At 33.5% G+C, this 13,064-nt stretch overlaps 1 protein-coding gene across 2 annotated transcripts in view; it reads left to right on the top strand.

The window, feature by feature from the left end:
- Positions 1 to 13,064, top strand: part of LOC102727555 (protein diaphanous homolog 2) — a 687,910-nt gene that overhangs the window by 7,573 nt on the left and 667,273 nt on the right. For both annotated transcript variants that reach the window (XM_081808540.1, XM_081808541.1), the window contains exons 4-5: positions 1,778 to 1,914; positions 3,619 to 3,727. In XM_081808540.1, coding sequence (XP_081664666.1) covers positions 1,778 to 1,914; positions 3,619 to 3,727 — 246 coding nt within the window. The remainder of the gene's footprint in view (positions 1 to 1,777; positions 1,915 to 3,618; positions 3,728 to 13,064) is intronic.

The raw sequence follows: 13,064 nt of genomic DNA, 5'->3' as shown, positions 1-13,064 counted from the left end.
TCGGCTGGGGTCATGGTCCCAGGGTCCTGGGATCGAACCCCGCGTCAGGCTCCCTGCTCAGTGCGGAGCCTGCTTCTCCCTCTCCCTCTGCTGCTTCTCTCCCCCACTCTCTCTCTCTCTCTCTGACAAATAAATAAAACAAAACAAAACTCTTTTCCTTTGTACAAGACATGTAATAATAGGATCATAGTAGGATCAAAAGCAAAGCATTGCCTCTTAACTTCCATTGCTGTAATATTGCTCTTATGTTTAGATTTATGGTTTTTCATTATTTATTTCATTTTTATTTTTAGTATGTCCCTATGTACTAGAAACTACTCTTAACTTATAAATGAAAATTTGAAAATTTGAATAATTTTACTCTCAGTCTATTTGATTTTTAAAGCTGTTGTTTTAAGTTTGGTAATTGCATGGTAAACCTGTCTCTTAGTTTTACACATACATTTTTCACTTATTTTCCTTGCTATTTAGTATCTACTGGCCACCTTTATACATGCTTGTCCATTCTGTTCTCCTTGCTTCTTTTTAATCTTGTCTCTTCCATTTCTTTTTTTATTTGCCTTATCTCTGTATATATTATTTATTGTGACCTCTGGTAAAGTTACATTTAAGAGCTTTAGCTATATTCTCCTTCTCTCCCCAAATTCTTTTGGAAGTTAAATTAGGCACCATGAAAATAATCATATATTTGGTACTTAACTAAAAGTTAAGCTTCAAATGACAATTTTGATCTGATGAAATGTTGTTGGATTTTTACTGTTGAAATTGTATAAAGAAGCAAGTGTTTCATAAGAAATCTGAGAAATACTTTTTGGGACAAAGGTCAAAGAAAATACCTTCTAAATATAGTGAAAATCCAAGTTTTAGCCTTTTTTAAACATTTGTTTACCTATTCATTCTTATAATGCACACTTCTGTGGTCGTAGTCAAGCCTAGAAAACAAATGAAAATGATGTCTCCTCTGCCTAGTTCACTGTGACACTTACGAAAACCCAGGCACCATTTACTTGGGTTCATAGCTTTTGTAATGCAGCACAGCTTCTCAAAGGGGCAGGATAATAGATGGTATGGGAAAACCTACAGAGGTTTATTGCTTCTTTAACTGGCATATAGTATACAAAAGAGCTTTACAACATTTTACCCTTTTTGTTCAGTTTAATTTAACACACAAACACATTGGAGAATTTAACCATGGATTCCAGATGTCTCCAGGAAGATCCAATGACATAAGTAGAATTTCTTAAGAAAATCGTATCAGGGGACGACTGGGTGGCTCAGTCAGTTAAGAGTTTGTCTTTGGCTCAGGTCATGATCCCAGGGTCCTGGGATGGAGCCCAAGATGGGCTCCCTGCTTAGTGGGGAGCCTGCTTCTCCTGCTCTCTCTACAGTGCCCCCTGCTAGTATGCTGGCTCTCTCTCTCTCTGTCAAATAAATAAATAAAATCTTAAAAAAAAAAATCATATCAGTATGTACTTTACATGTTTTTCTTTGTCGAAGAAATACTGATTGTTCACATATTTCTCCCAAATCTTTATAGAGTTTTTAGGCAGGCTAATGTAGATCATATCTGATCAAGGGGAAAAAACTCCAAGATATAGTCATTTAAAATAAAAAAACAAAGATAAGTAACTGCATTTGAAAAACATTTCAGATAATTAGGTAGAACCTCATTGTGGAGGTGTAGGTTTTTAGAAGATCAATATAAATTGCTTTTTAAATTAAAGATGTGTTACAAATACATTTTGAATGAAGATTCTTTTTTTTTTTTTCCCTTTAGTTTGGATTGCAAAGGATTCTAGGAGATGAAAGGAGTCTTTTGCTATTGGCAAGAGCAATTGATCCCAAACAACCCAACATGATGACTGAAATAGTAAAAATACTTTCTGCTATTTGCATTGTTGGAGAAGAGAACATGTAAGCATTGCTGTATTATTATGTTAACTGCAAAGAAAATGGCACTTGCGAAATTAAAATTACGTATTTTGTGGTTTTCATTAGATAACTTGCATGAAAATATTATCATCTTTTAGAAAATAATTTATTGGCATTTTATCTTATCTATTTACATTTCAGCATCTTAAAAATTTTTTTGAAACAGATTTAAATAGATAGACCCCTAATGGGAAATTCTTCAAAGTTCATTTCACTGTAAAATGAATGAATAGAATTTTATCTAGCTGAAGGTAAAGTAATCATTAGAAAATGGGCTCAATACAAAGACATACACAGACACACAGACACACAGACATCCCCCATATGTGCACATCACAAAATTTGACTTCTTTAACTCACTGAATTGACTAGATGCTTTTGTTTTGTTATTTTATTTAAAGTAGTATTTTACTTTATCTTACTGTAATAAGTGAAAAAATGAATTATGTATAAAGTGAAGTAAACTAACCTTTTAAAAAGAAAGAACAAAAAGACTGCATTTATTCAGAGTGCATGTATGTGTTAATTTTAACAGATTGTTGCTGAATGTACCTTAGTTCATACCTTCTTATGAAAATAATATTGACTGAGAAGCAAAATTTCAGATTTGATGTCATTAATAAGCCTAGTTAGTATGGAACCATTGTGATAAAGAGTGAAATATCTGCTAGGGGGATCACATACTAAAATATTTCTTTGAGATTGTGTGTGACAGTAATAATTTCAATTTGAATCAGAATAGGGCCATGCAAAGATTTAAGAATATCCTAATACAGTGACTTTTTCATACCTATCAGAATAAAATGAGATATTGCTTAATGCTGCTTAGTGTCCTTAGAGATCAAAAGCCAAACACTAAACAAAAATATTATCAGAAAGCATTAAGTCTTAGAACAAACTAAGAATGAAATAACATATGCAAAAGTAAGATTTCCTTAGGTTTTATAGAAAAATTAGTTTATACATGAGTAAAAAATATTTTTCTTGTCAATCGGATTTTCAGTACTTAATTCATATAATACAACCTATTCTGGTATATTTGTTATAGTTGTAGCTACAGTTTGATAAGCACAGTATACTACATAGAGGTTAATTTGATTCAGACACTGTATAGTGATAGTTACCAATATTTTTGTTTATGTAAATAGTTTTTTTTGTGCTAGATAATTATAGATGCTTCTCTAATTACCTAGACTTTCTTTTTTAGTTTTTCTTTCTTGTTCCATTTTGAAAGAATCTTGATTTTTTTAAGTTCTTTCAAATGTACTTGCTCTTCCTAGTACTTTATTATAAAATCAGTTTACATGTGAATAAAATTTTAATAATAGTAGATGTCATATTATGCTTAAATGATTATTAATATTTATGCTAACACATGAAATACCAAACCTGGAATTTTAAATTTCAGTGTTTATCAACTAAATATCTTAAAGAATGTTACCCAGGAAATTTATTTTCCTCAAGGCTTTTTAATTGAATTTTCATTTTGATGCCCTAAAATTATTTAAAGCTATCAATATTTGACTTGTAGAAATATGTGTATAGGAATACAACTCTTAAAGTGTAGTGGTCGCTATAAACATCAAATGCCAGAAAGGAAATAAGACTGAAAGAAGCAGATAACCCATATTCATAATGTGTGTGTAAGATGGATTTCTCATTTCTAATTTTTTTCCCCCTCTATAGTCTAGATAAACTTTTAGGGGCTATAACTACTGCAGCAGAAAGAAATAATAGGGAACGATTTTCACCAATTGTGGAAGGATTAGAAAATCATGAAGCTTTGCAATTACAGGTGAGTTGGTTTTGTCTTAAGTTGCTTCTGGGGTTATATTTAAAGTACTCATTTTGTCTGATGCCAACTCCTTAGCTATTATTTAAAGAGAATGAAACATGAAAATGAAATTCTTCCTATTGCTTGGTCATTTATAAAAGCTAGAAGTTTTATCTGTTAGAATAACAATTTGTTTAAAATTAGGAAAAGTACTTCTGATTACTATTAATATGGTATGATTATCATTAATATTTGGAAGAAATTTAGTAAATAATAAAATAAACCATGGGAATTAAAGCTTTACCAATAATCAGAACAACAGGGTAAGCAGTTTAGCCAATTGTATTATCCTAACAGATGTTGATGAAATCTTTGGGCTTATTGTAGAAATTTAGGAAATCTAAGCATATCTTTATACCATTCACACAATATTCAGAAGTCTGACTCACCAGAATAGGGTGGGGACTGAATTGCAATTCTTTGGTCAGAGTCTCTCTGATGGCTCTGTGTATACCCAGCCTAAATGTCTTATTTAGAAAATGACAGAACTCACTATCTTTTCTTAGATGGTTTCATGAAATGACCCATTTTATGAAAGATAACTTTGTTCTTGAGTGATGAGAACTCATATTTATTGGCCATATTTATGGTATGAGATCATGGGCTAAGCATTTTAATTTACATATATTATCTGATTAAGTTCTCACAACAACCCAGCTGTGCAGGCACTATTATCATCTCCATTTTGTTTATAAGATGGATAGGCTTATTGAGACTAGATAACTTGTCTAAGCTGACACAGCTTGTAAGTGGTAGAGTAAGAATTTGACACCAGGTTTTTGGTCTTCAGTGCTCATCTTTGTCTTTTGTTTACCATGGGGAACTCTTTTTGAATTATTTTTTAACTCCTGTAGTATCATTCAACAAAGATGATGTAGTTTTGGAATATAGGTGAGGTTTGGTGGGTTTGAATTCTTGTGAGGCCTTTGGTGCAAAATGGTGGTTTTATTAAAGCATGGGGACAGGACCCATGGGCAGAAAGACCTGCTGCATTGGGGTTGTGAAGGGTGGCTGATTATATACTTTGGAGTGGGGGAGATAAGGAAAAGGCAGTTTTTCAAAAGAAATATCATATGCTAAAGAGGACCTACAAGATACTGGAGGCCTTGCCATTGTCAAGTTAAAGGTGTTTTTCCCTCTAGCAAGGCTTGAACTTTAGGACAGTTGGGAGCTTCCTGGAGGAACATTATACTCTGCCTGCCTCAAGTATTTGTCAATGGGCTGCAGATGATAAGGACATTTAATTTTATCTGCATTTCCTTCTAGAAGTTAGGTTATTGATAAGAATAATTTTATCTGCATTTCCTTCTGGAAGTTAGGTTATTGATAAGAATGCTTTTTTCTTGTAAATCAGTAAGACTTTTGTAAACTGAGGGAGACTCTTGTCTTGCAGGACTGCAATCTCTATAAGTTAACCATTTGTTTTTCCTTCCCTTAGCTTTAGGGCAGCCAGGAGTGCCTGAGGAATGTCACACATAACCCACCTGGGGGAGGGGGGATTTGTGGGGTGTCAGCTTGTGCTTTGTCCTCAGCTTTCCTTCTGCTCTCTCCTCAAAGAGAAGATGGTTCCACATTTAATTTTATCAAATTATTTAGTAGTGAGTGTTTAAATGTTAAAATTTCTTATCTGATGTAAAACAATTTATTTTCTTTTTTATTGTGTTATAAAGTATTAGTATTTTTTTTTTTTTTGCAAAAGTTTGAAACTACAGCAGATAGATGAATTGGCTTGTCCAAAGAGAATGCTGTAGTGTTACGAAAACTATAATCTGTCTTTAAATATTTAAGGATCTTTGTTAATTGTTACTTCTCCAACTGTGATGATCATTTTGGATAAACTTTTACAGTTTGTCTTTTATGTCTAATGTATTACATTTTTAATAGTTGGGATATTTCCTTCTACTGTTGATGTAGGAAAGATATTAGGGTTCAAAGCCTGATGGCCAAAAAAGAATTCTTGATATGTCTTTGGTGCAAAAAGGTGATTTTATTAAAGCAAGGGGACAGAACCCCTGGGCAGGAAGACCTCCACTGGGGTCTTGAGGGGAGTGGCCCATTATATACTTTCAAGTTGGAGGGTAGCATAAATCTCTAAGGAATTTTGAAAGCAAGGTTTCCAGGACCTTGAAGGGGCTAGCTGTTGTTAGGAAAAGGTCATTTATTACTGTCTGATAAAACCTTAGTCATGAGACCCTTCAGATGTGTCTCAGTGGGTCATATGCTTGGGTGATGATTGTCAACATGTATCTTGGAGGGGGTAGAGATAAAGGAAGTTTCCAAAGGAATTTTTATATTTTAAAGTAGACTTACAGCATCCTGGGGGTCAGTTAAGATTGCCTTCTGAGTTTAGCAAAGTATTAACCTCCTGGCAGCTGAGTTCTTAGAGGAATGTCACTCTGCCTGTTTTAAGGACTTGTGAATGGGCTGCAAGTAGTAAGGAAATTTAATTTTTCTTTTGCCTTTGTTTTCTACATCACTCTTTTCCTTTGTATGTACTTATTATAAAATTTATCTCAAAAATTTTTAATATCTCTACTGAAAGATTTGAAAACTGTACTTTTTAGATGAGTTCTTGGAATCTTTGTTCTTGTTCCTATAGTTGGGTTTACCTAACTAAATTTCACTGGCATTCAGTCATTTGTAGGAGTTTGTACTTGTCTTGCAAAGTTTGTTTAAGAGAAAGTAAGTATTTTAGATATATTCAAAGTATTCTTTACTCGCTCAAATAACTCACTTAAAATCACACAGCTATTGAGGGGTAGAACTATAATTTGAAGCCAGGTCTTTTTGATGCAACATTTGTATACTGCATTTTCTGACCTTTAAAATGACACCCCTCCACAGAGTAGTTCACCCCAACAAATGGGATAGGAATGACAATTGCTAGCCTTCAAGAAGTTGGACTGAATAGAATGATAAAGTGGCAAATTGTTGACAGGTAGCATATAGAAGAATTATAAGCATCTTGCTAGATATTCAAGAAATTGTTGAATACTGATTATAGATGCAAACATATGCAAATCATAATTTGAAATGTCCTATTTTGATGAGCTAAAAATTAGTAATTTGTTATATACAGAGCCTATGACTCTCATAAGAATTGTGACGTGGGTTTATTTATTTGGACTATTTCATGTGATTTAAAAAATATCATCTAAAAGTTCAAAAATATATTCAGAATACAGAATGAAAACCAAAAGTTGGAATTTGTTGTTTAAAAAATAAAATTAGTGCTGTATTTTAACAGAATTACTTCTGAGACTATAATAACATTTTGAGAAGTCTCAGGATATTACAGAAATAGAAAAAGTAATTCTGTTAAAATACAGCACTAATTATATTTTTAAATAACAACTATATGCATTTTTCTCTTTTTTTATTTTAAAACAGGTTATTAACTTCTCACAGAGGTTTTCTAGCTCATCTTTCAAGTGAAATTTTGTCCATGTGATAGGATTTTCATTATCTTCAATAGTTTAAGAAACAGATAGACAATAAATCATATATCTTCATATGCTCTCTCTTAATTGACTTCCCTTCAGCTTAATAGCATTCTCAGTTCTCACCCACACTACAACACCTTTTGATCTTTATTAATCTTCAAACTAGCCTCTCATCTTCCTTTTTTATTTTATAGTCCCACTCTCTAAAAGAATCATCTGTACTTGTTTTCTGTATTTCCTAAATTACCTTTTACAACTCAACATTTTCACAGTTCTTAAAAAGGTTGATAGTGATCCTCTAATTTCAAAATCCAATGGCCTTTTTCTAATCCTCATCATTTGGCACTATTAATCACCTCCCTCCTTGAAAATTTTACTACCTTTGGCTTTATGGGCCCCATTCTCTCCTTGCTCTCTGACTACTTTTGTCTTTTCTCTTTTTCATGTGTTTCTTCTCTTCTTGGGTGTTCTGTTTTATCTGGTCTATCCTTGGCCTGCTTCTAGTATTATTTTTGTTTAGACATACATATGTACATTTACATACATACACACTCACATATATTTTATCTTCCTCATAAATATCCTCAATTGGTTCTCTAGTTTTAGCATCCAGCTATATTCTAGCAATTCCCCATAATTATAAGTCCATGTAATTCAAACCTGTTCATCTCTATTCAAACTTCTATGTCCAAATGCTTAACTAGATGTCTTAGAGGCATCAGAAAAATAAGAAATTAAAGATAGCATTTATAAGTCATGTACCGATGTTCCAATACTTTACATATGTTACCTCATTCTGAACTCCATAGCAATTCTATGAGAAAGGTTGTAGTATCCCCATTTTGTAGATGAGTAAATAGGCTCATAGAGGTTAAATAACTTCCTAAGGGTCACAATATAATTTGGAGGCAAAAGCCCAGATATTAAACACTAGGGAGTCTGGCTCCAGAGTACACACTCTTAATCACTACATGATACCTCCTCTTATTAACTAAGCAAGTAGCCAAATATACCTCAGTAGCTCCTGAAGGCATCTCTGTGTTTCATCATAGCTCACTAACTCACATATTTAATCACACCCATGAGTTAGCAAGAAAACAGTTATATCTAGGATATTTTGTTTAAGAATGTGGGAATTATCTAATTCATTTCTGAAAGTGTTCTGTGCAAAAACAAGTGTTGATGCTTACATAGCCAAACCATCAGGTATATGGACTGATTCTTTGTAGCTTGATTCTTTCCATAGTGGTTTTCAAGTATTGAGATTTTACTCTAAGCATTAGCTATTAGTGCGTTCATACCATCACATATGAGGAAGTAGGCTTGGATAAATATTTATCATGTTAGTTCCAGTACATTTATAATAAAACAAGGAGCTACAGCTTATGAATAAGGAGAAAATTTGTGGAAAAATAAGTGTGTTAAATAGTAAGTGTTGAATGAATACCTGATATCACTAAGGAAACTTGTTCTATTTATTGACAGTTTTATATTATGACCATTTTAAAAGTAGAATTAGTATAATTGGGAGTTGTATAGGTATATTTGTACAATATATTCGTCAAATATTTACAAAAGTAACTTCTGACTTAAAGAAGGGTGCCTCTCATTTTATATCTATTTCAAAGTTGAGTAACTGTCAAGTCTTTTTTTTTGTAATGGAGAGTCACTAGTGACCTCCATAATACAAAAAGCAAGACCCTTTTTAAGTTGTCATATTGGCTTCTCCAGCACCAAGTGACACTATTGATCATTCCTAACAAAGCTCTCTCCTCCCTCAACTTCCATGATACTAAACTCCCCTTGTTTTTCTTTTACCTATATTTTACATTTTAAATCTTCTGTCTCTATGCTTGGTCCTTAAATATACTGCTTTCTAAGAACTTGATCCTTAGTTCTTTGGTTCTTTGTTTTGCTCATTCTGTACATTGTCCTTAGATAGCCACATCCATCCTTATGACTTCCATCTAGCACTTCTTTGTGATGAATTTCTGTGTACTCTTCTTTTTCAGATCCTTTTAATTCAGACCCCATATATTCAGCTGTCTCCTGACTGAATTTCAAATTCAGTATTGTCCTTAATGCTACTTATCTTCCTTTTCTTCATCCTTTTCCTTCCTACTCCAATCCCCTCTCCAATCTTAACCTGCCTTTGTTTTGTATTCCCAATCCTGGTTAACTTTAGCATTATCCACCAAGTTGCATAAACCAGAAATGTAATAGTCATCTTTGAATCTACTCTTTCTCCTTTCACCGTATTCCTTCAGTTACCAAATCCTACCAATTCTACTTTCTTAGTGTTGTTCTTTCCTTCATTAGTATGGTATCCCTTTCCTTCCACCCCTGCTGCCAATTCTTTGTTTCAATGCATTGTCATGTCTCATTATTTTACCATTTTCCTGAACTCTTAAATAACTTCTCGCCTTCATTCTAGCCCCCTTTAAATCATCTTCCATAGACTTATACTTCTGAAATGCAGTTCTTGTCACATCACTGCTTCAAATCCAAGAGTCTTCCCATAGCCTCTAGGATTAAAGTGTAGACTTAATCTACACAAAATACTTCATCATCTGATTCTTGTTTTCTCTGTAGCCTCATATTTCACCACTCTTCTACTTATACTTTTTGGTCCAGTCATACTGTGCTCAGTTTCCTGAACATTTTATACTGTTTTATCCTTCTACCTCCATACCTTTATACATGGCTTCATCCTGCCTGGAATCCTTCTTGATTTGACTTAATTAACTTACTCTGTATGTTTGTATCTTTCTTAGTACTTATTTGACTTAAGCCATCTTTTTTCCTAACTCCTGCTGGGCTGAGATAAAGAAAGACCTTGTTAATGTCAACAACGTATTTAATAAGGTCAAGTGTGTGACAGTGTCAATAAAATTTTGAAAGCACACTTTGTCACAGCTAATGGCAATATGGATAATCTGTCTGAGAATGCCCTGGAGTTAGCAATTATTGTACTCTATAGCTCTTTGAACCGTGATCAAACAGATTGATAGATGCTTGTATAGTTTTTAGAGCTGATAAGTTAAAATAAATAAAAGGTCTTAGCATTTTCCCAATAATTTTATGAAGATAATTCATGTTAAAATAGTTCCCCTCTCTAACACTTAGAATTTTTTGGTAATAAATAAAAATTTTTTTGGTAATGATATGTCTCATGCCAAGAAAATTTGAGATATTTAATTACTATTTACCCATTATATTTTATTTTATTTTTTTTTTTAAAGATTTTATTTATTTATTTGAGAGAGAGAATGAGAGAGAGAGCAGGAGAGGGAGGAGGGTCAGAGGGAGAAGCAGACTCCCTGCCGAGCAGGGAGCCCGATGCGGGACTCGATCCCGGGACTCCAGGATCATGACCTGAGCCGAAGGCAGCCGCCTAACCAACTGAGCCACCCAGGCGCCCTACCCATTATATTTTAATCATTTTATTGAGGACAATTAGAAGTTATACAGAAAACCCTAAACAAATACAGAGCCTTGCCTTTAGAATGTTTATAGTATCTTTTGTGATATTTCACACTGCATCACATCCCATACCCCAGGATGAGAACAATAGCATCCTGTGACTACAGAATGTAGATAATTATTGTAGAAAGATAATATAGTGTTGTAGTAAAGGAATGATCATAATGTGATGGAAAAACTGATAGTAATTTAGTATATACTTACACATTGTACAAATTATTGGATGCTTTATCACATGCACAGTGTTGGTGTTTTTTTATATATATTTATGCATTTATTTGGCAACATATACATTTATCATGTAGAAACGGAGATCATTGAAATGCAAATAAAGAAACTTACTGTTTTTAGTGGTTAGAAATCAAAATTTTGGTCCTAGCAGCCATATTTATTAATAATGGAGAAAATTCACTGACTTATTGTGAATCTTAAATTTTAATTCTCATGGAACCTGTATTTAAAACAGATATGGCAGACTGTTTTGAAACTTAAAGCTATTATAAAGAAACCAACAGAAAGAATCTGGAGAATGGACTTTGTGATATTCAATTCAAGGGCACTTGTTTTCTTTCCAGTAGAGGGAAAAATGTTATTCAGCAATACCAGATTTGTACATTGTAGTGTTGTAGAATGAATCCAAAACTAAAAGTCATGAGGTACAAATTCTTGTCTTATCTTTATGGCTTATCATTAGCTATATGATCTTGGGCAAATCAACTAATCTTTCTAGGTTTTCGGTTTCTTTAAAGGAGCACATTGAACCCCAGAGTATTTGATACTTTTAAGCAGTACTCTGCTTTAAAATCACACGTTTCTTTGTTTTCCATCTCTGGGGTTGGATTTTTTTTTTTTTTTTTGAAAGCAGATTCATTTTACATTGTAAGCAGACAATCATGATCTTAAAGATTTATATACTTGGAAGTTGAACATGCCAGTTTTCAAACTTTCATTATTTGGGAATGAGTTTTTTACTTCTTTGGAGCTTAGGTTTTAGATAGTAGGCCAGAAGCCTTTTTCATTAAAGTCTCCAGTGCAGTGCTAAACAATCAAACTTTGCAGTATCCTATATTTGTGCTGTCCAGTATGATAGCCAGTAGACGCATGTGGCTGTTGAACACTTGAACTGTTGCTGGTGAGACTGAGCAACTGAATTTTTCATGTTAGTGATTGTAATTAAGCTAAATTTGCATTGTGACTAATGGCTCTGTACTGAACAGCATAGCTCGTGTGTGTGTGTGTGTGTGTGTGTGTATTGCATACAAATGTATGCTGAATAGAGAGTGAGGTGGCAGGAAGTAAAAGAGAGTGAGAGACTGTTATTCTGGATGATGGGATGCTGCCCATACTTCATTGTTCATGAAGTTGAATGTAACACATTCCAGGAACTGTTTTCTACCTTTCCTGTTTGTTTTGTTTTGTTTTTGCATTTTTTTTAAGTATTTTGATAACCACTTTGTTTTTTTAAGAGGTATAAATGACATATAAAATAACCATTTTAGGGCGCTTGGGTGGATCAGTCGTTAAGCATCTGCCTGTGGCTCAGGTCGTGATCCCAGAGTCCTGGGATCAAGTCCCACGTTGGACTCCTGGCTTGACGGGAAGCCTGCTTCTCCCTCTCCCCCTGCTTGTGTTCCTGCTCTTGCTATCTCTCTGTCAAATAAATAAATAAAATCTTTAAAAAAAAAAAAGTAAAATAACCATTTTATATACTAGACAGTATATTGTTAAAATAATTGTATGCTGGGACGCTTGGATGGCTCAATCTGTTAAGCATATGCCTTCGCCTAGGTCATGATCCTGGAGTCCCAGGATCAAGCCCTGGATGTGCTCCTTGCTCAGCAGGGAGTCTGCTTCTCCCTCTGCCCCTCCCCCTGCTCCTTCTCTCTCGTTCACTCTCTCTCTCAAATAAATAAAATGTTAAAAAGAATTGCTTTTCTAATTAACTTACAGTCTCAAAACTAGTTATTTCCAGTGTATTAAACATGATGCAATAGTTAAATTTTATTATCTTATCCATCCTTAAAATCTTTTGTCATGTGAATCTATGAATAGAGTTAATGAAGCATCTAGAATGTATTGGAAATTATTCTGTATTTGGAGTAAAATTATATGGTTGAGAATCATGAGTTTTCTCCTTGCTGTGTGACCATGTATGTTACCTGCTTTTAGCCTCAGCTTCATCATCTATGAAATAAGGATAATAGTAATACTTATCTTGTATGGTTTTTATGAGGATGAGATTAGATGGTGAATTATGTGTAGCCTTTAATATTGTTTGTATAATAATAATAATGAATATGAAAATGGTTTGGGTTGTGTATTTAACTGTGAATTCAGAATCTACATAATGGGTATTTAATGTTTATGATTAA

Source organism: Leptonychotes weddellii, chromosome X (assembly GCF_054177405.1).
Source record: "Leptonychotes weddellii isolate Sample4059 chromosome X, ASM5417740v2, whole genome shotgun sequence".
Classification (NCBI taxonomy): Eukaryota; Metazoa; Chordata; class Mammalia; order Carnivora; family Phocidae; genus Leptonychotes; species Leptonychotes weddellii.
This window is presented reverse-complemented; position numbering and strand designations above follow the sequence as displayed.